The sequence below is a fragment of the Dasypus novemcinctus genome, chromosome 5 (assembly GCF_030445035.2).
Source record: "Dasypus novemcinctus isolate mDasNov1 chromosome 5, mDasNov1.1.hap2, whole genome shotgun sequence".
Lineage (NCBI taxonomy): Eukaryota > Metazoa > Chordata > Mammalia > Cingulata > Dasypodidae > Dasypus > Dasypus novemcinctus.
The window spans coordinates 87,274,657-87,302,218 of NC_080677.1; the positions used below are offsets into that span (position 1 = coordinate 87,274,657).

A 27,562-nucleotide genomic window follows, 5' to 3' on the forward strand; every position below is an offset into this window, starting at 1 on the left:
ATGGCCTGGGAAAAATGTTCTAGGATTTAGGACACCAGGTAAAGGCTGGACACCACCAAGAAGAGAGAGGGGTATAGGGAAAAAAAGTCTTGATGGAAAGACTGCGAATAGAAGCTGCAGATGCAGTTGCCAGCACCCTTCCCCCACCCTATGAGCAGACAATTTTTAATTCTTTGGCCTTGGGCTGGTGGCTACAGACAGAGGTACTCATAGGAATTCATCTTCCCAAGAAACAGGAGAGAGAGGGATGCAGCCTAAGGCTGATTCAGCTCTTGACCAACAAATTTCATCTGCTGTGTTCCATGAGCACTTCCAGGCTGGGAGGGCTTGTGCCGTTGTTTGCCCTGAGAGCAGGCATGCACTAAAGAGATCCCACCACCCTCTCAATCATCTTTCCCATTGCCCAGGACTGGTTGTTGAGGATGCAGAGGGAAGTGGAATTATTCCCTACCCAGGAAAAAGGAGGAGGCTGTCAGCAAAAATTGGAGAACAGCCTCGGAGAAGTGTGAATTGTGAGGATCCAAATAGCTTCCAGTCAAGATCTCCTGTCACATTATTACAGCCGGTGTGGCAGGGACCACCCTCTGACCAGGCTTTGAACTGAGAAGACTGCTGAAGAATGCCATCTGTTGGCAGACCAAGAAGTGCATGTGAGGGAATTAAAATTAACTAAGAGGCTTTTTCTGGCTGTTATAGCCTCCCTCCCCAAGGCCCTTGAAAGTGGGACTGCAACCCATACTGGGTCCATGGCCCAGATTCGAGCAACTAACAGGGAATGTCCTAAAGACCTACAGCACAGTCTCCTGCCACTAAACTCCCACAAAAGAGAGAAATTGAGCATCACCATAAATTCACCATCATAATCAGATGCTTAGACATCAGCAAGAAATTACAAGTCATACTAAGAAATAGGAAGAAATGGCCCAAGCAAAGGAATATAACAAAACCTTAGATGAGACACAAGATTTGAGACAAATAATCAATGAGATTCATACAAATTTCCACAATAAAATTAATGTGCTGAAAGATATTATGGATAAAGAAGTTAAGTATACCAAGAAGACAATGGGTGGGGACAATGAAAAATATGAAAACATGAACAGAAAATAGCAGAGCTCATGGGAATGAAAGACACTACAGTTGAGATAAAATCATGTTAGAGGCATACAACAGCAGACTTGAAATGATAGAGGAAAGAATAAGTAATAGAGAAGACAGAATAGCTGAAATTGAAGAAAGAGAAGGACAGGGAGGGAAAAGAATGGAAAAAAATTGAGCAGGGCCTTGGGGAGTTGCATGATAACATGAAGCACAAAAACACATGTGTCAAGGGAGTTCCAGAAGAGTAGAGAAGGGAAAGGGGGTAGAAAGAATATTTGAGGAAATAATGCCTGAAAATTTCCCAACTCTCATGAAAGACATGAATTTACATGTCTAAGAAGTGCAGCATGTTCCAGTCAGAAAAAATCTGAATAAACCTACTCTAAGACACATACTACTCAGAATTCAAACATCAAAGATAAAGAGAAAATTTTGAGAGCAGCAAGGAGATGCAAACCATCACATAGAAGGGACACCCAGTAAGATTTAGTGCAGATTTATTATCAGAAATCATGAGAGGTAAAAAGACAGTGGTAATGATAGAATTAGGATACTGAAAGAGAAAAATTGCCAGCCTAGAATTCTTTATCTGGCAAACCTGTTCTTCAAATACAAGGGTGAGTTTAAAATATTCACAAATAAACATAAACTAAGAGAATTCATAAAAAAGACTCTACCTTTGCAGGAAGTATTAAAGGAAACCTTATAGCCCCAAAGAAAAAGACAGGAGAGAGAGGCATGGAGAAAAGTGTAGAAGGCCAGAATAGCAAAAAGGATAACTGAAAGAGTAAAAAGATGAAAATAAGATATGACATATAAAAACCAAAGAATAACATAGTAGAAGTAAATAATACATTTAATAGTAATACCATTGAATATGAATGGATTAAACTCCGCAATCAAAAGCATAGGCTGACAGAATGGACCATCCATACGCTATATATGGGAGACTCACCTTAGACCCAGGAATACAAACCAGATAGAAGTGAAAAGTTAGGAAAATATACTCCATGCAAACAGTAACCAAAAAACATCAACAGACTTCAAATGCAAAAAAATTACAAGAGATACAGAAGACCATTACATATTAATAAAAGGGACAACCCACCAGGAAAAAATAATACTCATAAATATCTAAGCACCTAAGCATGGTGCCCCAAAATGCATGAGGCAAACTATGGCAAAACTGAAGGGTGAAATAGACATTGCTACAATAATAGTTGGAGAGAGACTTCAACACAACACTCACATCATTAGATAGAACAACTAGACAGAAGATGAACAAGGAAACAGAGAAACTGAGCAATACGATAAGTAAGCTAGACCTAAGAAACATATACTGAACATTCCATCCCAAATCAATGGGCACAAACTATAATGTGAAGTATAATCCACAGTTAGTGGCTATGCTTCAATATGTGTTCATGTAACAAATGTACCACACAAAAGAAGAATGCTGTTAATGTGGGTAAGTGTGGGAGGGAGAGGGAGTGGGGCATATGAAAACCCCCTATATTTTATGTAACATTTATGTAATCTAACGTTTCTTTAAATGTTGAAACTTATGGGATACAGTGAAGACAGTGCTGAGAGAGAAATGTATGCCCTAAACACCTATATTAATGAAAAGAAAAAGCTAACATTGAAGAATTAACTGAACAACAAGAGAAACTAGAAAAATAACAGGAAACCATTACCAGAGCAAGCAGAAGGAAATAATAACTATTAGAGCAAAATAAATGAAATTGAGAATTAAAAAATAGAGAAAATCAACAAACCAAAAGCTGGTTCTTTGAGAAGATTATTAAAATGGACAAACCCCTAGCTAGAATAACAGAGAAAAAAAGAGAGAAGATGAAAATAATACAATCAGAAATAAAGAGGGGAAGTTATGACTGATCACACAGAAATAAAAAGGATCATAAGAGTATATTATGAGAAACTATATGCCAACAAACTAGACAACCTAGATGAAATGGACAGATTCCTAGAAATGCACAAACCACCCACACTGATGCTACAAATTAAATACAAGAACTTAACAAGCCAATCACATTTGAAGAGATTGAATCCATCATCAAAAATCTCCCAAAAAATATAAACCCAGGACCAGATGACTTCACTGGTGAATTCTATCAAGCATTTTGAAAAGAATCAACACCAATCCTGTTTAAACTCTTGCAAAAATTGAAGAGGAGGGAAAATTACCCAACACATTTTATGAAGCCAACTTCACATTAATACCAAAGCCAGATAAAGATATTACATGAAAAGTAAATTACAGACTAACCTCTCTAATGAACATAAATACAAAAATTCAAAACAAAGTACTTGCAAATTGAATCCAACATATATCAAAATAATTATACAACATGATGTAGTGGGATTTATTCCAGATATGGAAATGTTGTTTAACATAAGAAAATCAATTGATGTAAAATACCACATTAACAAATTGAAGGGAAAAAAAACAACATGACCATTTCAATTGATGCAGAAGAGGCATTCAACAAAATCCAGTTTACTTTTTTGATAAAAACACTTTGAAAGATAAGAATAGAAGCAAAACTACTCAATATGGTAAAGGGCATATATGAAAAACCCACAGTCAACATCATATTCAATGTGGAAAGGTTGAATGCTTTTCTTCTGAGATCATAAATAATACTGCTCACTGTCACCACTGTTATTCAGTATTGTGATAGAAGTTCTAGCTAGAGCAATTAGATAAGAAAAAAAAAAAGGTATCCAAGGAGGAATAGAGGAAATAAAACTCTCACTATCAGCAGATGACATGATCCTATATTTAGAAAATTCTGAAATGTCTACAACAAAGCTACTTGAGCTAATAAATGAATTCAGCAAAATGGCAGGATATAAGAACAACATGCAAAACTCAGTAATGTTTCTGTATACTAGTACTGAATAATCTGAGGAGAAAATCAGGAAATAAAATCCATTTATAATAGCAACAAAGAAGACTCAAATACATAGGCATAAATTTAACCATAGTAATTTAGGATATATATTCAGAAAACTACAAAACAATGTTAAAATAAATCATAGAAGACCTAAATAAATGGAAAGACATTCTGTGCTCATGGATTGGAAAACTAAATAGAGTGAAGATGTCAATCCTACCCAAACTGTTTAAAGATCCAATGCAATACCAATCAAAATCCCAACAGCCTACTTTACAAAAATAGAAAAGGCAACTACGAAATTTATTTTGAAGGGAAAGTGCACCCAAATAGCCAAAAGCATTCTAAAAAAAGAGCTGCAATGTGAGACAAATTTCATTGCCTCACTTTGAAACACACTACAAAGCTACAATGGTCAAAATATCATGGTACTGGCATAAAGAAAGACACTTTGATCGGTGGAATAGAATTGAGAGTCCAGAAATAAAGCTTCACCTCTTTGGTTAACTGGTTTTTAAGAAACTTACCAAGTCCATGTTATCAAGACAAAACAGTCTCTTCAACAAATGGTGCTGGGAGAACAGGATATCCATAATCAAAAGAATGAAAGAGGACCCTATCTCACTCCCTATACAAGAATCAAAATGGATAAAAAACCTAAATATAAAAAAAGCCAGGACCATAAAACTACAGGAAGAAAATATAGGGAAACATCTTAAAGACCTTACGGTAGGTGGTGGTTTCTTGGATCTAACACCCAAAGCACAAGTAACAAAAGAAAAAAATAGATAAATGGGAACGCCTCAAAATTAAACACGGTGCACCTCAAAGGAGTTTGTCAAAAGGGTGAAAAGCCAGTAGACTCAATAGGAGAAAACACTGGGAAATTATATATCTGATAAGGTTTAAAAAGAGATTTTACAACTCAACAATAAAAGTCAAGTGACCCAATTGAAAACTGGGTAATAGACTTGAATAAACATTTTTCCAAAGAGGAAATACAAGCAGGAAAAAGCACACAAAAACATGTTCAACATTACTAGTGATTAGGGAAATGGAAATCAAAGCCAACAATGAGATATCATTTCACATCTATTAGAAAGGGTACTATTAAAAAGACAGAAAACTAAATGTTGGAGAGGATGTGGAGAGATAGGAATGCTTATTCATTATTGGTGGGAACGTAGAAAGGTACAGCCATCGTGGAGAACTGTTTGGCAGTTCCTAAGGAAGCTGAATATAGATTTGCTGTGTGACACGGCAATACCACCTACTAAGTATATACCCAGTAGAACTGAGAGCAGTGACATGAATATACATCTGCACACCAATGTACATACTGGCATTATTCACAATTGCCAAAAAGATGGAAACAACCCAAGTGTCCACTAACTGATGAACAGATAAACAAACTGTGGGGTATACCCAGAATGGAATATTCTGCAGCTATAAGAAGAAAGGAAGTCCTAAAGAATATGACAGCATGGATGAACCTGGAGGACATTATGTTGAGTGAAGCAAGCCAGACACAAAAGGACAAATACTGCATGATTGTGCTATTATGAACTAAATATATTGTGTAAATCATGGAATTAATAAAAAATAGAATGAGGTTAGAGAACAGGAAACAAAGAGAATGGTTAACCAGTGCAGAATTGTAAAAAGGTTGTTTGTTAATCTTTGGAAGTAAACAGAGAAGGTGAAAGCACAACATAGTGTTTGTAACTAGCAGTACTATAAATGGGTATGACAGTGGTTGAAACGGAAATTATAAGGTCATGTATATTACTAGAAAGCTAAAAAATGTAACACGGGACTGTACAGCATAGTAAAACTTCATGTGAAATATGAATGTGGGTAAATACTGCATATAGAAAGAAGACTGTTTTTCTTTGAAACTGAACAAATGGATGTTAACATTACAAGATATTAATATCAGGCAAAAAACCCCCTCAACAACTCAACATTATATAAGTGAAAGAAACCTGAGAAAAAGTTCTACATATTATATAATTCTACTTATATAAAATGTAAATATAAGTCAATTTATAAAGAGGGAATTTTATTAGTGTAGGCCTGGGGAAGGAAAGAGAAATTGAGAGGTGATTTCTTAGGGGTGTGGTTTTTCTTTTTGGAGAAATGAAATTGTTCCAAAATTTTTTCTTGTGATGAATGCACAACACTGTGATTATACTAAAAGCCATTGATTGTACACTTTGGGTAGATTGTATGGTATGTTAACATATCTCAATAAATTGTTTTTGAAAAATGGATGTCCATCAAAAGGCACAATAAAGAGAGGGAAAGATCAGTCAGAAAGCAGAAGGCATTTATAACATGTATAACCATCAAAGAGCCTATGTACAGAATATATAAAGAATCCTGCAAATTGGTAAGATAAAGCAAATAACCCAATTAAAAAATGGGTGTAAGACTTGAACAACCACTTTACAAAGGAAGAAATCCAAAATGGCCAGAAAACTATGAAAAGGTGCCTGACCTCCCTTACATACTCACAAGAAAAAACAAATAAGACAATATCAATTATAGGTAAGAACATGAACAATAGATCTCTCCGTGTTAGAAGTTCGACTGGTTCAATCACCTGGGGAATTATGTATTAATGTCTGGCATTATGTATTAATGTTGAAGGTATATACATCTTATGATCTGGCTATTTTACTCCTACACATATATCCTAGGAAAAGTGGAGTAGGAGATGTGGCTAGGAAATATGCACAAAGATTCCCAAAGAAGCATTGTTTATAATAGACTCCAATAATCCATATGCCTATCAGTAAGAAAATGTATAAACATATTGTTGTATGTTCATACAATGGAAGGGTACAGAGGAATAAAAACAAACTTCAGTTACCTGCAAGAACATGGATGAATATTGCAAACATAATATTGAATGACTGAATCAAGTCCCAATAAAGATTATATGCAGAATGTTACCATTTATATAAAGTTCAAAACTGGGCAAAGCTAAAATGATGTGTTTAGAAAGGCCTGCATAGATGATATGCTAGGAAAGAAATGGATACCATAATTATTTGTGACATTAAAACTTTGTGTTATATATACAAAAGATAATCAGTAAAGGAAAATCTGAGAGCTTTTAATTAACTAAAGTTAAAAAGTAAACAAAACACAGACAACAATTTGGGATAATATTTCCAACATATATTCCAAAGTATTAATATTTCCAAAATATTGGAGAAAGAAAACTAGATAAAATCAAAAACAGTGCTTTAGGAAAAGAGATAGAGTAAGCATATGAAGACATATCAGTTTCACTAGCATTCACTAAACGCTAAGAACAAACAAACAAACAAACATCCCCCAAACCCTAGATCAATTATTTGGAATGATTTAAATAACCAGGGAAGTGGATTTGGCTCAATTGATAGAGCATCCACCTACCATATGGGAGGTCCAGGGTTCAAATTCAGGGCCTCCTGACCCATGTGGTGAGCTGGCCCACATGCAGTGCTGCTGCACGCAAGGAGTGCCATGCCATGCACAGGTGTCCCCCGTGTAAGAGTGCCCCACATGCAAGGAGTGTGCCCCATAAGGAGAGCCGCCCTGTGTGAAAAAAGCACAGCCTGCCCAGGAATGGCATCGCACACACGGAGAGCTGACACAGCGAGATGAGGCAACAAAAAAGAGACACAGATTCCCAATGCCGCTGACAAGAATGCAAGTGGACACAGAAGCACACACAGCGAATGGACACAGAGAGCAGACAATGGGGCTAGGGGGGAAGGGGAGAGAAATAAATAAAAAATAAGTCTTAAAAATAAATAAATAACCTACACCACTGAGTGCTGGAGAGGATGATGGGAAAATGAGTACTGAAAACAGTTACCCTACTGATTAGGGAATAAATTGATATATCTCATCACTCATATGAGTCAAAAGTTAAAATGTGAATTCACTTCTAGAGAATTATCCTAAGAAGATGTCAAAGAAATGAACAAAGATATGTACTAAGAATGTCTATCAAAGAATCATTTTCCCCTAGCACCAAGATTGTGATCTCTAAAAATTATCACTTAAAAAAAAAAGTCAGGAGTCATTGGAGAAATGACTTTTTGCTGGTCTGGGAAGGAGATATACCAGATGAACCTGAAACACCTTATCATACCAGAAAGCAAGGAAGGCATCTGGGAGGTAGGAGTTAAAACATTTGGTCTGCAATCCATCCTCCCTTTACTTGGGGGATGTCCTTGGGGAACAGAAAAGAAGGCAGGTGCCAAGGTCTAATCTCCTTGTCAACTGAACCTCCAAATAAATAGACTAAAAATAATTGCTTGCAGGAAGTGATGTTATTTATGGAATACCGTTAGAAGAAAGTCCCCAGCTAAAGGATTGCTTATAGTAAATAAACTCATGAGGCCCAATTCCCTGGAGAATGTCCCTGAGAAACATTGTATAACTCTTGGAAGTATAAAATGGAAAGGTCCCATAATTTAAATGTGCCCTCTCTGTGAGGAATCCCTGTACCTCACTTGGAGACTCTTATCTATTATTTCAGATTATTATTATTGACGTGGGAAAGAAGGAGCTGAGGGAGGACCATGTTTAAAGTCTCACATATCTCTTGGCTTCATTTGAGCCTCTGGATTACCTGGAAATTATTAGTAAAGCTTGATTCTGGGCAAGATGGCTGATTTGTACATCTGACTTGACAATCTGATCCTTTGTGCTCATTCATTAACAAAGTCTACTTGAATCCTGCCAAATTGACTTAGGGACCAATTTGAAGAGACCTCCAATGGCCAAAGATGGAACAATTTGAAAACCAGTAAGGATAGTAGCTACAGTAGATTGAAACAAAACAAATAAGGACAGTAGCTACGGAGGACTGAGATACTAATGATACTAGAAACAAACCCAATCAAACAAAAAGCCTTACTCTTCACCTTTATATGGTGCAAGGGAAGCAAATTATTTTGAAAACTGGTAAATAAAAGGAAAGAATAGAGGATTATAAGGCTAATTTCCTATAACTTAAGGGAGGGGTTCTAGGCCTTTTTTGTTCCAAGACTCCTTTGCCAGTCAGGTGAAAACCACAGACCCCTTCTCAGAATGGAGTAGCAGATAGTTTTATGACACTCAAGACCTGAGGTCAGAGAAAATAAAGATAGTAACTTGACTTTTTTTTCAACTCAAGCTCATGGACCTCCTGGAATCTTTCCAAGGACTCTTGGTTCAGAACTCCTGCCTTAAGTTAACCAAATAGTTGACGAGGGCAAGTTGTTTTTTGTTTTTTTTTTAGGTACTGGGAGCCAGAAATTGAACTCGGGACCTCATATGTAGGAAGCCAGTGCTCTACTACTGAGCCACACTGACTTCCCTGAGTTGGTTTTTTCATTTGTTTTGCTTGTTGTTTGTTTTTGTTTTTTCAGGAGGCACGGAGAACTGAACCTGGGACTTCCCATGTGAGAGGCAGGAGCTCAACCGCTTGACTCACATCTGCTCCCAAGTTTTTTTTTAATAGGAGTATTTCAAATAACTAATAAAGAAGTGATAAAATATAAGTTTTGCAACTCTTAATGAATTAATAGATCTGGGTAATGATCAAGGCTGGGGACATCACAAAGAGAGACTAGAAGCACATAACACTGCCTATTATGATGTAGTCTTGCAAAACCAAAACATAAACACAATACTGCTCCTTCACCAAGTCTCTAGATCTAACCAGCAATTTACAGGAAAAATAAAGAAACATGTAAAATGACCCCACTGGGATGGTGTCTGCAAAATTCTGGCTGGGAAACATGTCAGGATAAACAACCTGGTTTCTTCAATGACAACAAAAAAACTGCAAGGGGGAAAAATTATGTGGAGGGAAACTATAGCTCAAGAGAGATCTCTGAGAACTTCAACTAACTGAAATGTATATGGGCCCTTATTTGGATTCAAAAACCAAATAGAAAAAAAAAAAAGATAAGACAGTAAATGAACATTGACTGGGATAATTTATGAGTAAGGTGCTATTGTTAGTTTTTCAGATGTGATAATGATTTTGTGGTTATGTTTTTTGTGAAGATATACTGAAATATTTACAGATGATGATATGATGCATGAGATTTATTTCAAAATCTGCTGTGGGAGGGAGTGGGTGAAGATATACCAAAATTCGCCTTTTTGACAATTGAAGATGATGAGTAAATCCGGTTCATTATATATTTTCTCTACTGTTGTAAGATAGAGGTTATGTTTAAAAGGGCACACTCTAGCTGCTGTGTACAGAAATTACTGTGGGGGTAAGGGTAGAAGCAGGAGACCTGCTAGGACACTACTGAGTGTGAGGTGGCAGCATCAGTGGAGGTGATGAAGAGTGGCTGGATTCCGGGTATGTTTTCAAAGTAGAGCCATGTGATTTTCTGATGGATCTGATGTGAGGTGCCATAACTTTCTCATTATCTCTAGTTGGAATTTAAAATATTATTATTTATAGATTTTATTTTTTAGCTTTCTATTTTAACAATTTTTTTGAGTTTTTATTCAGAAAAAAGATAAGTCTTTTTTGTTGTTTTGTTTTGAAAACAGTGTAAGTAATACTAATACTGAGGAAACAGTAATTCGAAGGCACTGTTGTCTTGGGAAAAATTTAGTAAGTTACTCTGGGGCTATGACTTAGAAAATAAAGGTCCATAATCTCATCTGAAACCTCTGGTGCCAGATGTTTCAGAATTTCAGAAAGTAAGATAGAGTAGATATCCTATATTTTATAACCTCTAGCAGGGTCTCAGGCAGTTTCCTTTAAACAACATATTATTATTTCTGAGCAAAACATGTAAACATTCACACAAAAGGGTATAGAGGTCATAAACAGTCTTATATTACACTAGGTTAGGTTTTATTACAAACGAGTTTTGGAGTCAAACTTTAAATTTTCAGAATCTTTAGACTTTAGCATTGCAGATAAGGACCTTCAATGAAATGTGACATATATTTATTGAGTACTTACTACATGCCCCTATTCTTGAGGACTTTGTACATGAGGAATTAAACCAGTAAACTGATAACTTTAATGGCAAGTGGCACTGCAGACAGTGGGAACAAGAGAAAGACACAAGGACCCTTACAGGCCCAGCAAGATGGCGCCGTCTGTGTTGCTGCGTCCTCACTCCAAGCAGCTGGCCCTGTCCCGGTTCTCTAATGGTCCTTCATCGCAGTCAAAGTTCTACGTTCGGAAGCTGCCGCATAGCAGTCCCGACTGCCTGAAAGCTGGCTTGACCTTCGGCACCACCATCTTTCTGTGGGGCTCTCATCGACCAACATAATGAAGATGTTTTAGAGTACAAAAGAAGAAATAGGTTGAAATAAACTTTTGAAACACTAACATAGTATGCTCCATGTAGTGATTACAGTAGTTCCTCTGCGTTCACCAATCTTTTCCATTGTAAATGCAAATGAAAAAGTTATATGTGAATATATATATAGTCAGCATTTGTGTGTTGCATCATTAAATGAAAAAAGAAAAATATCTCTATTCTTAAGATAATGGATACTGTGACAACTTATAGAAAATACCAATTCTAAGGTACGTTGTTAGAAGTATTTCAGTGTGGAAAATTGGCTTAAATATACAAGTTGGAAAATGTAATCAATAAATAGAAAGTTCAGTGTAAGTTCAACCTGCTACCTAATGTTGAATACTTGCAGTGATTTTTTTAGGACATTGATTATTACCACCTGATGACAGGATCAGTAGACATTGAGGACATGGTAAGAAAACTCATTATGAATATATACCAACTTTTAATTTCCAGTCAAAACACCTTATTCTTTAGTTTCTTCTGACCCCAATGCATTGAAGTTGGATGATTTACAGTTAGGCAATGTTTTTTACTCAATATCTATGGCAATGCCAAGTCTGTTGTCCCTTTTTTTGCTAATTTGACTTTCATCCAATGGTTTAGCAAACCCTTTTTTCCCCCCAGCAAATCAAATTTATTGACACATATTAATAAAGCATACAATTCATCAAAAAAAAAAAAAAAAAAAAAAAAAGAGTAGGCTATGTTCGGGGAACAAATTAGCCCCAGTTTGGTTTCTTTCGTTTGTCAGAACATAAGATTGAATATGCTAACAAAGAATGCAGCTGATGTTTGAAAGGTTGGGTTTAGTAACAATGCTTTTATCATTATCAGCATGGTACTTTTTATTTGCATTGTGTGTAACATTTCAGAGGCTCGGGCCATTGGCGAGACTTCCCAGGACTTAACGATCTAGGTAGTGAGTGGTTGAAAAGGCTCTCTGAATCATTAATGCAGCATGGGATGACTAAGAACACTCCTGTGGGTTGGGCCCATGCCATTCAGCAGGAAGCATAACAATAAGACCTTCTGAGCACTGTGTTCAGCAGCCTCCCCTCTTCCACAGAAGGCACCAGGGTGCACCATGTAAACAACCAGCTCTTGGGGACCCTTGACTTAGACCATACAAGAAGTGAAGTGCACTGATCCAAGCTGCTGAATTGAAGGAGCCGTATTAGTTTTTTGGCACTGCAAAATGAAAATCCCATTCAATCCTTACCTTAATTGAACACAATATGCTGAGGGTAGTCTCAGTGCTGAGAGAGAGATACCAGGTAGGAAAAACCATTCCTGGAAGATAATCTGGGAAGGTGCTGCTCTTGCTTATTCATTGGTATAACAGGCTTATGACCTAAATAAGAAAGGAGCTGAATAATCTTCACAATTGGCCCATTCTCTGCCAGGCAGAGAACTGAGGCCATCAAAGAGGTGGCCTCAGCCATAATGGATGCGCCAACAGAGGGAGAAGGGAAGTGTCAAGGTTGCAGGGCTGGCAGTTGGAAAGCAGGACAGGCAGCAGGACGCGGTCTCATCCTGGATGTGGCCGCCTTCAGAAATGAGGATTGGTGATGGGGGCATGTTTTGTGTTTTTAGGAGGTACTGGGCATTGAACCCACGACCCCGAACATGAGAAGCAGGCACTCAACCACTGAGCTACATCTGCTCCCCTGGGGGTATGTTTTAAACCAGGTGGTTATTTTGGGTGCTATGGCTACCAGGATCTGTAATGACACCCACTGAGCTCCAGTTAGTGCACCATTGAGACTGCTCAGTAAAACTAGTCTACTACCATGCCTTCTAGGCCTAACTGCATTAGCACAGATTTACTGGGCTTCAGTACTGTACTGGACTTTACATGCATGAATACAACCAATAATCTTATTTATCCCCAAGATTATGTGGCAACTGAGTCTAAAAGAGAGGAATGTAACTGGCTGTGGAGTGAGAAAAATCTGGGTTCAAGTCTATCCTTTTTCAAGGTCCTTCTAGGTGGCTTTTGGCAAAGGCTTTTAATCTCTTGTTAAAAACTGTGGTCTAGCCACACAAGGAATATTATTCAGCCATAAAAAGAAGAATACTGCTGGTACAGGCTAAAACATGGATGAACTTTGAAGATAGCATGTGGAGTCAAATTAGCCAGGTACAAAAGGACATAAATTGGATGATATCTCTTATATGAAATACTTAAAATAAGCAAATTCATAGATACATAAAGCAGAATAGTATTTACCAGGGGTAGGGAGAAAGGGGAAAAAGGAGCTATTGCTAAATGAGTATGGGTTTTGGTTTGGGATGATGAAAACAGTCTGGAAACAGATAGTGGTAAAAGTTACAGAATTGTCAAGGTACTTAATGTCAGAGAAGAGCCCAATTAAAATGGTTAAAATGATTTTTGTTATGTATATTTACAATTAAAATAAATATTTTAATTATTTAAAAACTTGTTAAACTAGCAATAAGAATCCATACCTCATAGCTTTGATATGATGATTAAATAAGATAATGTATAGGTTCTGCTCTTAGGCCTGAGAGAATAAGTATTGAAAGTTACATAGCTAAAGTCTTTAAGGGAGCTGGATTTCCAGTCCTTCTAACTCAAGGGCCCAGCCAAGTTCTTTCCATGCTGTGATCACAGCAGTTTTCAAGGATTTCCTCTGACTGGATGTATTAGGACAGTATTTATACTCACCTTTGCCGGCCTGGTAATGGTCAAGATCTAAACATTCCCTAACTCACTCTGAGTGCTTTCACAGCTTTTAGTCAAAAGCAGAGGCAGTTAATTTACAGCATGATGTCAGTGGAGCAACTCTGATGCAAAAGTATTTGAGAATAATCTCTGATCCTTACCACTTCGCGCTTTTCCACTTCAAACCAGCGGGAGATTCCAGGTAAACTCTGCACCAAGTATAAGGATGTTCTCTCCACCCAGAGACTCTACAAAATACAAAACATATCAAATCCCTGAGTTACCCTTCTTTCTAGGTTCCTAGGCTATGACTAATGTTTGCCATTTCAATTTGATCAGATTTCTCTTATTTCTCTCAGCTTTTCTTTAGTTTTCATTCTGCAATTCAGTAATCCCGTCACACTCATGAAGCTAAAACAGTAAGATATTGCTGAAGCTTATAATTCCACTGTATATTGTCTGGAAGTTTTAAAAATCTTTGTAGGATTGTAGGATAAATGATTTCCTATTTCAGACAGCAAGCTTGAAAATACACAAATAGCTATATTCTGTTTCTTTAAAATTCTAAATTCAACTTTAAATTCTCTTCACTCCACAAGATCAAGGCATTTTTATCTGAAAGGGATAATGGCATCAGCTAGTCAACAAGGATTAAAATAACAGAATCTAAGAGGAGGAAGGGACTTTGGGAATCCCATAGGTCAATCTTTCTATTTTAAAGATGAAGCTGCCAAGCCTCAAAGAGGCAATGTAACCTGCTCAAGGTGACATTCCAATAACTGGTAGGGCTGGCACTAGAACCCAGCCACTAGGACTTCTGACTCTTCCCCTGCTCTACCCTCTGCACCACATTTCCTCATGCCCATCTGAACTGCTGTAACCAGGTGGATGGAGAGTTTAGAGCCTTGTTCCCGGCCTCCCACACAAGGCAGCACATCCCCAGTGAGCTGTGGTAAGAGCTGCTATTGACGTGTTTCTCTTTTGTCACCCAGGTTTTTGCATCCATGCCTCATTTTTCTTATGTAAATAACATGTATTACCAAGATAATAAACTTGACAAAATTCCTGAAATGGAGCCATTTATTCAATAATAGGAAATGGAAGGATTTCTTTGTGCTTGCCAAAATGTAGAGTCCCTGTGGGAGGAGCTCACAGTGTTCTGGCGGTGACAGCAAGGTAAGCAGAGAAATAAGAGGTAAAGCAAGGAGTGATCAAGGTGCTGTGGGAAGCAGAGGAGGGAGCAGGCATGCAAGCCATCCTGTGGGAGGAGGACAGTGCTTCTCCGAGGAGGTGACACATGAGCTGAATTTTTGAAGAGTAAGTAGGAGTTTGCCAGGAGGAGAGAGTGGGGGAAGTGTCGCAGGCAGCGGGAAGCAGCATGCACAGAGCCATGGAGTGATTTGTGAAAGCGCAGGGCAAAACATGGAGAGAGAGGTTCAGCGTTCCTGGAGCAAAGTGGGAGCATGGATAAGAGGGTTGTGGTGGAGAAGAGGCTTTTGGAGGGACAGTAGGGAGCCAGATTCTGAGGAACCTAACTGGCTCTACCAGAAAAGGCAAACCCACTGAAGGCTGGAAGCACAGGAATAAGGAGGCCAGGTTTATTTTTTCTTTCAAGTGAGAGTTCATCAATAAATACTTAGAGATGGCGAGAAGGAACTGTGGTGCAGTGGAAATAGCAATGGAGGAGTCAGATGTGGTTCTAGAGCTGGTTTACAGAATGTGACATGAGAGTAAGCCAACTGCCTGAATCTGGGGCATCTCTGACTTCTAATTCACTGAGAGGAACTGCAAGGACAACTATATCATGGACTAACTAGATCTTTACTTGGTTTTGGAGGGCAAAAAGAAACATATAAATATCTACAAGGGGCTGGAAAATGATCACGGATCTTTTCAATAACATTCCAGTGGTGGTTTCCAATCGTCTCCTCACCTTGTTATCTAACACATCAAACCTTGCACAGGGACAACTCTTTATTCAGCCCCATCATAACCTTACAAAACCATCACAACTTCCCCTTCTAATCACTTTGAAACAAATAATTCCTGGAATTAATCCTGTGAGCACTGGGAGCTGACACTTAGGCACAAGGTGAATTGCACAGTAATACAATCATTACTGATAGAGTTAAGACAATGTTTCCCAGTTTAACTAGAAAACATCTGTGGTAAAGGAAGCTAGGCAAATTAACCTACAACATTTAGTTTGTTTTACCTTCTTTAATGGGGAAATACTCACTAACTGGGGATCTATTTGGTCTTACTATGTCACTACTGTCAAGGAAAAGGACAGATTATAATTTATCTGCTGAACAATTTTGACCCTTTCTTCCAGTGGGAAGTAGGGTAAGAAATCTCATCCATTTCTTGTTGAATTAGCAAGACCTATTGTAACTACTCAGAACAGAAAACTTAACACATGATAGAGACCCAAGATTTGTCTTACGCTGGGTCCTTTCAGTTCTAATTACATATTGTTCTAACTAGAAAAAGCAGTAAAAGATAGCATGAACTTTCCCACCAGACCAGCAATCCACCCAACCCGCTGTTCTGTCTTAGGAATCATCATTCTCTCTATTCATTATGTATTCTTTATTTACTGCATATCATAATGTGTGAGAATATCCTGAGGTTCCTATAGTAGTACAAAATGAATGAATAAGAGGACTGAGCTCACTCATCAGTTTTTAAAGGCTCATCTGAAGACCACTGGGACTTCCTCCCAGACCACGAAGTCGGAACTCCTGGGCTGAGGCCCCCAAATTTACTTGATTAGAAAGTACCCCATTTCACTCTAATATACAATAGACTTTGAGATCTATTGGACTAAATGTTTTCTACCATCCCTTCTGGTTCTGTCACATTATGTTATTCTGAGTAAACATTTACTAAGAGTCTTGCTCTCAAGGAGCTAATAGTTTATCTGAGATACTAGGTAATAAGAACTGCATGGTACCTTGAATTCATTCTCCTTATCTTTAGTTCCTTTATGAAATGGTCTGTCATAGCGAAATTTCCAGATATGATTCACTTTATAGAAACTTTTGATGTTGTCTGGAACACCCTCTCTCTGCAGAACCTCTTGGCTCTCTGGAATGGGAGTCACAGCATATATCTGCAAATCTAGGAATAAAGAGTCAAGGAGGGAAACCGGCTTGGCGAGCTCTATGGAAGACTGGATGGAGCTGGGCTGTGGCAGAGAAGAGAGGATGGGTAACAACATGGCATTCCCATTTGGGTCAAAGTAATTTAAAAACTGCCGCAAATTTGCCAAAAGCATAGTTCATAGCAAATCCTTTCTTAAACTACAGGCCTTGGACTAGATGATTCTGATAAAACCAGAGGCTGAAAATTATATGACCTGTGAATTTCATGGTGGTGTGGTGGTGGGAATGGCTTGGCTCTCAGGTACTTCAAATTAGAGTAATCCTAATCCTTGGTCATGGGATACATTTATCTTTAGTTCTTGCGTGGTCCATTTTTGTTTGTTTTTAGTAATGTGTAAATTATTGCAACTGCCAACAAAGAGAGAAACAAGACAGAAACTGATAATAACTTAGATTTATGGCATGACCTTCCATGCCCCAGCTTCCCAATATTTTTAGTAGCAACTGTTACAAATCTTGAACTGATAAACAGACTGTTTAGTTATAGTTGATATTTTAAAAAATATGCTAAAAGGGTATCATATTTACATATTTCCTCTTTTTTAAGTCAAAGGAGGAGAGCAAAATATTTTTCTGTAAGTAATTTCTTGCTTCTCTTGCATTTTGGTTTCTGTTTTGAAAAGGTGTTCATAATTATCAATGGGAATTTCAGGTCTTCTTTAAGACCATCCATTTCAGGAGGAGGCAGAGGAATTCAGAAAGGAGTATGGGGTGAATTTCCTTTCTTTCTAACTTTTAGTTTCAGTTGAGGAGCTTCATGTATAGGCAATGGAAGTGGCAATTATACAGCAATTACTAAAGGCTGTCCGGGATGCCCCCAAAAGATACTGGAATACCTCTTTCTCTTGCCTTCTTCATTCCAGAATTAAAATGTTACAGTGAAAAGGATGAATGATGTAATCGTAATTCTACCATTTCTTTGAACTGAAATAGTTTCAACAGGGTATGACCAAGGAAAATTATTCTTAGGACAATAACTAAGAGAGCTTTAAAAGAAAGGTTAGATACAGAACAATTAAAAGGAAAAAGAATTCATCAAAAGATTTCTTTTCAACCAACATGGTGATTAAAAACAACACAGAACAATTAAATTCTCTTCAGAAGGAGTTAAACTAAAATCAAGATGATGAGAAAGAGGGCTTTATAAAGGAACCAGTGGCTGATCAACCTTGAGCAAAAATGCTCTGCAGCCAGTGGCCACTGTGACCTAACTGGAATTCAGCCCTCCTGCAGATGTGGATACACTGAGCTTCTGCCTGGAAGATGGTCTCATCGGGCTGGTTGGCGTGCTGCATGGCGACGGCGTGGGGGAACTCATTCAGCATCCGCTGTTGGAAGGCCTCCAGCCTCTCATAGTCATGCCCTCGACACACAAATTCCTTGTTCTGGAGGTGAAGCCAAAAAAGAAATTATGTCTATATAAATGGTTTTATATATTAATTAATTAGTAATTAATATTAATCAAAGTATTAATTACATAGGAAACAAAAAATATGATACTTGCAGTAACTGACCACATGCCCTACATCAGTACACTATAACAACAAAAAATATGATACTGTAACAGTGTGAAAAATTTGCCCAAATATTAAGGATTTAGGATGAAGACCATGAACTTTGCTTTCTAATGTTTTATTTAGTAGCATGACCCTTTCCAAGTTCACAAGCAGGAGATATAAAGAAGTATCTGATTCTTAAAGCACCACAGTATAAAAACAAAGCAATCGTGTTCACTCTAAATGTTAATGAGCACTTGTGTTAAGGATTATTTTTATAAATTGAATCCTGACCTCATGTGGATATATTCACAGTCTGGAGAAAAAGTAAGTTAATGCTATCTTTGAAATGCATGTTATTGCATTCTTCAAGAGGCCACAGTGATCAGCCTTAACACTTTCAGTGACTGGAGCCCATACCAGAAGAAGACTGGGCCCTTCTGTGTTCCATCTCTCAGAGGGAATGGACAGGAAGCTTCTCTGCCATAATCCTGCAGCCAGGAAAACTGGCCAAGACTAAGATTGAGGATTTTTAGGGCTTTGTTAAGTGTTAGCCATATTTTTTACTTTTATCTTTCTTTTCTATAATTTTTTTAAAAAGATTTATTTATTTTTCTCTCCCCTTCTCCGCCCCCCCCCCCACCCCGGCTGTCTGTTTTCTGTGTCTATTTGCTGTGTCTTCTTTGTCCACTTCTGTTGTTGTCAGCGGCACGGGAATCTGTGTTTCTTTACGTTGCGTCATCTTGCTGTGTCAGCTCTCCGTGTGTGCAGCACCATTCCTGGGCAGGCTGCACTTTCTTTTGTGCTGGGCGGCTCTCCTTACGGGGCGCACACCTTGCCCCCACACGGGGGGCACCCCTGCATGGCAGGGCACTCCTTGCGCGCATCAGCACTGCGCATGGGCCAGCTCCACACGGGTCAAGGAGGCCCGGGGTTTGAACCGTGGACCTCCCATGTGGTAGACGGACGCCCTAACCACTGGGCCACGTCCGCTGCCCAACTTTTATCTTTCATTTAAAAATATCTGTAAGTATTTGGAAGGTCAGGACTCTATCATTCAGGTAGGAATGGTGAAGGTTATTCCTGAGTAGGCGAGAATCCTGGAAAGATGGGCAGATTTCTAAAAAGTGCCTGATTAGATCAGATATGATGGAAAATCTTTCTGACAGTTTAATGACAATGAAATTACAATTGCTTAGCATAGTCACTGACTAGGTGCTTTTCACATTTACTCCTCTCATGTTTGAGAGGCTGTCACCCCACTCCCTCCACTCCATTTTATAATTGGGGAATAGAGGTTCAAAGTCATTAAGTACCTTGGCCAAGATAAATGCTTTTGTGTACTAGATTCAGCTTGAGTCTGATTCCAAGTTCTGTCTACTCTAAACACAGCCTGGTAAGTTCAGGATAAACTACTAGGAGATATCAAGACCAAGGAACTCTGTGGGATTTCAGGCCCTGAAAATCTTAAAGGAAAGGAGAATGGTCAGAGGTCGGAGAGGTTAAGTCTCCGGGGTTCTGTTTCTCAGCTCTAAGAGAACGTCTTAGAGCGTTAGTACATTAGAGGCCCTAAGGAAGAACCCTGGGCCAAAGTGAGGGAGTTAGAATCAACTTGTGGGCAAGGGGTGCAGGGTGCAGTTAAGAAAAAAACAGCTGTAGGCAAGGAGAGGAAAATGGGAGTGGGACAGGGCACCAGACTGAGAACCTGGCACAATTCCCCACAATTGTGATCTTTTGAAAAACACAAACTAAGGCAGACTTTACTTAGTAATCAGGACCCCAAACATTTCTATACTGAAATCTTTCTAGATAGAAGTTGTACCTTTTGAAGCTTTAGTGTTTTATCCTACTCAAAAGATAATAACTTTGCTTAAAAACATAAAAGATAATAATACATCTCTTCCAGCCTATTACAGGAGTCCCTCAATGAAAACTGGGAGGTCCTAATAAGAGAAACATTTTAAAACAGTGCTTATATGTAACAACAGTTTGTTTCAGTGACTTTTAGTACATTCACTGATTGTACAACCATCAACACTACCTAATTTCAGAACATTTTCACCACCTCAAAAGGAAACCTTGTGCTGATTAGTAGTCAAGCCCATTCTTTCCTCCCCCAGCCTCTGGCAACCACTAATCTACTCCTGTTTCTATGACTTTGCCTACTCTGGACATTTTCATATAAATAGTCATACAATATTTGGTTTGTAGCATATGTCTTCTTCACTTAGCATGAAGTTTTCAAGGTTCATCCATGTTTTAGCATGTTTCAGTACTCATTCTTTTTTTTTTTTTTTTTTGAGGTAATGGACCTGGGGATTGAACCTAGGACCTTGTATTCCGGAGACCGAATATAGGTCAACTATTGCGCCATATCAGCTCCCCTGAGTTGGTTCCTTATTTGTTTTGATCATTGTTTTGCTTGTTTGTTTTTGCTCATTGTTTGCTTGTTTTCCTTAGGAGGCGATGGAAACCAAACTTGGGACCTCAAGTGTGGGAAGCAGGTGCTCAACTTCTTGAACGACATCTCCTCCCCACTTCATTCCTTTTTATTGCCAAATAAGATTCTACTGTAAGGGTATACTACATTTTGTTAATCCAGTCATTAACTGACGGGCATTTATTTGGGTTGCTTTCATTTTTTGGCTATTATGAATACTGCTGCTGTGAATATTTATACACAGTTTTTTTTTTGTGTGTGGTCATATATTTTCAATTGTCTTAGGTATATGTATCTAGGAGTAGATCATAAGATTATATATATATGTATTAATTTATTTGAGCTTTACAAATTATTTTGAAATTGATCAATGAAAGAAAGTTTCTTTTAAGTTGTTTGTTTCTAAGTGGAAAAACAGTTTGGAATTTGATTTCCTAATAATGGGTCTAGCCTCCTTTAGAAACCAAGAGAGGGTGAGCCTTCTCTTTTATTTAGAAGGATATGCCATTTATATTTTGTTTTTAAAAGATGATATAGAGATAGATTTATTCTAATTAACTTAAGAAAAATTTATTCTGTTAGCTTGTGCAGTTTTCTAATTTGCTAAACTCCCTTTAAAATTTTGGGTTTTAAGCTACTTCTGATTTTTGTTTAACTTTACACTTTTAATTGACATTAACTGCACTTATTAGATAGATATGTAAGGTACCTCACAGTATACTTGCTAGGCAAACTCAGGGTTTGATCAGGGCTGCATCCTGAGTTTTGATGCCCTTAGACAATTTTGTCTTTGTGGGTCCTATCCTCCACAAAAAAATATTAAAAATTATATTGTAGGACTAATTTGGTATAAAGATGAATATGTTGGTATCAATATTATATAATTTTTAATTATATAACATACAATATTATACATATATTATATAACACTTTCTTCACCCTAAAAGTTCATTTTTTTCCTTCCGTTTTTAAAAGAAATTAAAACAGTGTCACAGACCTAAAAAGTTATGGTCGCTAAGCCCTGTACTTTCTGTGCATAATGATCAGCCAGCTGGGTATGATGTGGAAGAAAATATAATTTTTTACATTGCATGATATTGTGGCTGAAAAAGTGGCCCTCCAGCACAGAGGTGAGTCTGGACCGTCCTGTGGGTCACCTGCCCTCAGGGCTGCTTATAACTGCAGAACGCTCGCCCCTCGGCACTTGTTCCGTGCTCAGGGCTGCTTATAACTGCAGAACGCTCGCCCCTCGGCACTTGTTCCGTGCTCAGGGGGCTGCTGCTGGCACCATCCTAGCATGTCCCTTTTCCACACTCAGTCCACACTAATTTTGATCCAGAATCAGGCCTTCCTGTTTTTAGGAAGGCCCAGCTGCTGGGTCAGCTTTGTGACCAGGCACAACACTCCGTGGATTTTCTTTTAGAGGAACAAGGAGATTTAACATTATATCTGCGTGGCACACAAATGGTCATTTCAATCAATTAAAGAAAAGAACAGTCTATCATTTGACTGTTCCATGTGACACTAAAATGAACTTTTGCCTATGATACTTGGATATTTTGGGGCATATACTAAAATATGTTATTAAGGTGTTTTTATGCATTATATATACATATTATATATTACATTAGTTTGTTAATTAAGATAGCAATACCTATCCATATTTTGGGATATGTGTTTATATGCTAATTCTAACCTTTATTCTGATAGGCAGGTAAGTTAATGATTATTAAACAAATTTGACTTTTGAAATCAAATCTTTGTCCTCTCTTTTCTCTCTCAAGGACACCCCTCCTATATCTATTCATATGTGTTGACACATTCAAAGAAAAATTTTGGGTAACACAAATACCAAAATATTTGTATGTTGAGATTTAAAGTTGTAATAAATTGACTCAGTTTTATAAATTACCCTGGGGGAGGAGTAATTATTGCTTGGGGAGGTACACTTCCTCTTTCTACCAAGATTTTATATAAGGAAGATGTTACACATTGAAGTATTCAATAAATATTCATGCATAAAAGATACTACTTGGCACCAATGTGAAAAATGGGGAGAATGGAGTCCATTATTTTTTTATCTAATAGGTGTCGAGAACGTCCAGAATATTTTCCTTTGCAGAAATAGTTTATAGGAGCAATGAATCGGATCTCCTTGCTAGGTAACATTTACCTTTTCAGAAAATAATCAAATAGGCCAAGCAACACTCTTCACATGATTCTGGAGGCAGGGTTCCCATGTGATGTGAAACTGCAATGCTTTCCACAGCCAGCGTCCTCCTGCCCCCTGCAGCACCCCATTTTTCTCTAATGCTTGCTTAAATGGAAATCACAGACTCAACAGAATAGTGAATATTACACAACTACATTACTATGTGTCAAAGTGTTCATAAAACCTATAGTACACTTAGAAGGGAAAAGGTTGATAACTTGGGAAATTATTCAAAACAAGGCATTCTAGATCAGTATGGCATTTGCAAACTAAAAGGTTAAAATAAAATTCCATGATGTTATTATGTATCCTTAAAAGGATATGATATCATTAATATCTTAATTACATAGTATATTACTTACTCTTAAGAAAAATGGAAATTTTTTCCCATAAAACCCCACTCTGAAGAATTCTGGTTCAAGACGTTGCTGATCCATAATTTTGTCATATAAAGAGGCTTCCATCATCTAGGAAAGCACAGGAGAAGTTCTACTAAACATTTTATCTCATTGTTTAGCTCTACCATTTTCTAGAAGAGGATGTTTCTTCTATATATGTGATAACTTCGTTTTAATTCAGTCTGCACGTTTGTCTCCTTTTATGCTTTTTTTTTTTTGCTTTAAGCAAACTTATTCTATAAATGGCAGACAGCAAATATTTTAGGCTTAGCAGGCCATATTGTATCTGTACAACTACTGAAGGCTGCCAGGCCCACAGGCTGGAGTTTGCTGACCCATTGAAGGATTCAAGTTTTATCATCAGAGAACATTATTTCTATGCATACATAGTATATCCAGGAATTTTTTTTTCACAATTAAATAAAAATTAACATGAACTACTAGAAACAAAGTCTTCCTGGAGAATTCTGGTGCCAGGTGTACTCACCTATGGATCTGCTTCCACCTTGCACATGTAAATTCAGAACATTTGGAAGGTAGAACCTTGCTCAGGTTGGACAAGGATAAATAGGCTAACAAATTCAAAGGAGGCCCATAGTGCAAAGTGTGGTCTATGCTGAAAGCTCTTAAGTGTGTCTTTGACATGTTGAAACTATGAGGCATATAAAACTTGTGGTTTCCCATTCATGGTATCATCACCCCCAGGGTTTCTAGAGAAAGACTAATATTTCATTTGAAGATTCTTCCCTTTTTCCCCCCATCCCCAGTAACAGCACCCGAAAGAGCAGTTGGCATGAAGTGTAATGGTTTGGGTTTATAAAATTCTTAGTGACTATGACACCCAAGGGCTTTCACGTGTAAACATTGTAAGAGGATTCCAAGAGAAGCAGAATAACGTTTTCATATAAAACTTCAGTGCCTGCCAAAACCGGCATGATGGACTGAGGTTAAAACAAGGCTTTTCTCTTTGATTTTCATGTCAGGAGAAATACTGAACTACTGATATGAAATACTATGTTAAATGTATAGGGCCAGTTGAATAAGTTACTTGTGGCATAAGGAATTTTATGAGCTGTTGAAGGTTTAGGGTATAATCTCTTAAATTGCTACCTCAAAATTAAAAAGCCATATCAAAAGGCAACACTACAATTTTTTTAAAATACAGAAAAGCTGATGATCCTATACTAGAAACCCTAAATAGCTTAAGCACTTATGAGGACCTTGTGTATTATAAGATAACACAAAATGTTCATGATTCTAAAGAATAAGGACTTGGAGAGCAGGGGGTTTGAATCTGAAAGCAAAGTAGATATAAAACATTTGTTTCAGGGACATGGACACAAAATATTAAATTCCTTGAGCTCTTGGATACTAAGACTTTGGTTTAGGTTTAATGAATAAAGACATATTTCTAGAGCTAAAGAGAGTCAATACCCATAGAATTTGGCCCGAAATTATTTAGAAATGGATCGGCTACATGTTCTTTCATAATATGTAATAAATGTTCCACAAAAATGTAAGGTGTTGGGGTGATATATGGGAATTCTGTACATTATGAATGATTGTAAATTCACAACTTTTCTAATTAAAAAAAATGAAACAAGAAAACAAATGGATCAGTTAGCCATTTATACTATTTTGCTTTGCAGATTAGTATAATCTTTATAATATACTGTTAGAGATTTCTGTACAAGTGGGAGGCTCTTCAAACAAGGTGGCAAATTTCCACAATAAACTAAAAGTATTAATCCTGGGTTAGATTTTCTATTATTGATGACGTGTTTTAGGATAGATCAAGGGCTCACTTTCTGTATATTAATAGAAAGCATCACATAGATCAATTTGCTATTTCTCTTTATAAACAGCAGAATATGCTTCAGCAAAAAGAAATACTTGTCTTAAAAATAGGCTTCTGTAAGACTTATCAAGATGATCATAAAGTGAATTTCATAGAACCCCACCAGAAAGCCAGTCACTGAGGGGATGCTGCAGCCCGATTAGGATGCAGCCAGATACATTACCCTCATCTTGCTCAGGTTTCTGTAGTCGTAATAACTCTCGTATTGCTCAGCAATCTTCCGGCACAAGATAATGCCATTCTCCCAACACTGCAGATGAATGAATGATAAAAATGTGTTACATTCATTGCATTTGATGAGTACATTTTGGAGCATTGCTACACAGCATGGATTATAGTTTATGTTGTAGTTTATACTCTCTCCCAGTCCATTCAGTGGGTTATGGCAGGATATATAATGTCCTGCATCTGTCCCTGCATGATCCCACGTTTAGCTTCCACCCCCGGGTCCTGATAGGATGCTTTCAAATTACCAAGCCTTACTCCTTAAACTTCATACCATATCTTTAATAAATAATTTAAAGCATGAAAATAGCAAGTAACATGTAAAGTCTTAAAAATCTTCAGAAAATTGGACATGACAATCTACTATATCAGTTATTAACATACAGTACAGGAGCAATATTCTTTGGTATCATTTCTGAATTATCTTCTTGAAATAACTACAGTTCCACAGTGGCCAAGTACATGAATATAAACAGACTCTCAGTGCTAAGGGGGTAGCTACCACTGACCCCCAAAGTACAATTATCCTCAACCAGCATCTCGGACTCCTAGCCTGTTAAACTGCACTTGTAAATTGTCATTGTTTAAACCAGAAGAAATACAAAGATTCTTTGATCTAGTATAGGGGTTGGCAAACTTTTCTGCAAAGGACCAGATAGTAAGTATTTTAGGTTTGGCGGACCATACAGTCTTTGTCACAACTACTCAACTCTGGCATTGTAGGGCGAATGCAGCCACAGATATGAATGAATATGGTTGGTTTCCAATAAAACTTTATCTGTGGACATTGAAATGTAAATTTCACATAATTTTGACATCACAAAATGTTATTCTTCTTTGAATTTTTTTCTACCATTTTAAAATATAGAAGAAATTCTTAGCTTGTGGGCTGTACGAAAATAGGCGGTGAGCCAGATTTGGCCCATGGGCCATAGGCTGCCAAACACTGATCTAGGAAAAACTCCTAAGAATGGACCAATATACACAGGCAGAGATTTTTTAACAGTTTATCCTATAGTTGGAAGCTTTATGCCAAAAGGGCATGAAGGTATATCTTCTGCTATTAACATAATAATATGTCAATGTAGTTAGATAAATAAAAAAAGAGGACATGAAAGAAGCAATTTCTGTGCATTGAATTTTCAGGTGTACCCAATTATGTTTTGTAAAAAAAAAAACCTGACAATCACTGTTTAACCTTGGCAATTTGGAAGATATATTTAAATCTAAAACACCAAAGCATCCAAATGTTCAAATCAAATAAACAACTGTGGTCAGATTCACAATTTATTTTTTCCCAAAGAGCACAGTAAGCCTTTGCAGAGGGAGAGGAGGTGGGGCAAGGCAGTGTTCTGAAAGGCTTTATTTTATTAAGTCAGTGAGATTTTTCAATACCCTTTGTATCTCAAACCATTCAATGGAATGTCAAAAAATTCTTTAATGAAAATCAGTTTCATTTATTTTACCTTAAAAAAATGGAATGGGGCAGAACACACAAGAATTTTGGCGAGTAGGGTGGGCGATGATGAATTTTCAGAAAATAAAATACTTGGGTGTCAAAACCTTTAGATCACTGTTTCTCAAACTATGATTCAAGGCTCACCCACATAAGAATCTCCTGGAGTCCTCTTTAAAATCAGATTCCCTGGGTCCATGCCAGACTTACATAATCAAGCTGGAAGGGCCTGAGAATCTACATTTTACAGGTTCCCGGGTGATTTAAC

At 37.5% G+C, this 27,562-nt stretch overlaps 1 protein-coding gene across 7 annotated transcripts in view; it reads right to left on the reverse strand.

Moving 5' to 3' along the window:
• The window catches only part of DOCK4 (dedicator of cytokinesis 4), a 516,333-nt gene that overhangs the window by 18,771 nt on the left and 470,000 nt on the right, over positions 1–27,562 (reverse strand). For all 7 annotated transcript variants that reach the window (XM_058297210.1, XM_058297211.1, XM_058297213.1 and 4 more), the window contains 5 exons: positions 25,777–25,863; positions 23,720–23,824; positions 18,453–18,594; positions 16,999–17,165; positions 14,204–14,290 (listed from right to left, as the gene is read on the reverse strand). In XM_058297210.1, coding sequence (XP_058153193.1) covers positions 14,204–14,290; positions 16,999–17,165; positions 18,453–18,594; positions 23,720–23,824; positions 25,777–25,863 — 588 coding nt within the window. The remainder of the gene's footprint in view (positions 1–14,203; positions 14,291–16,998; positions 17,166–18,452; positions 18,595–23,719; positions 23,825–25,776; positions 25,864–27,562) is intronic.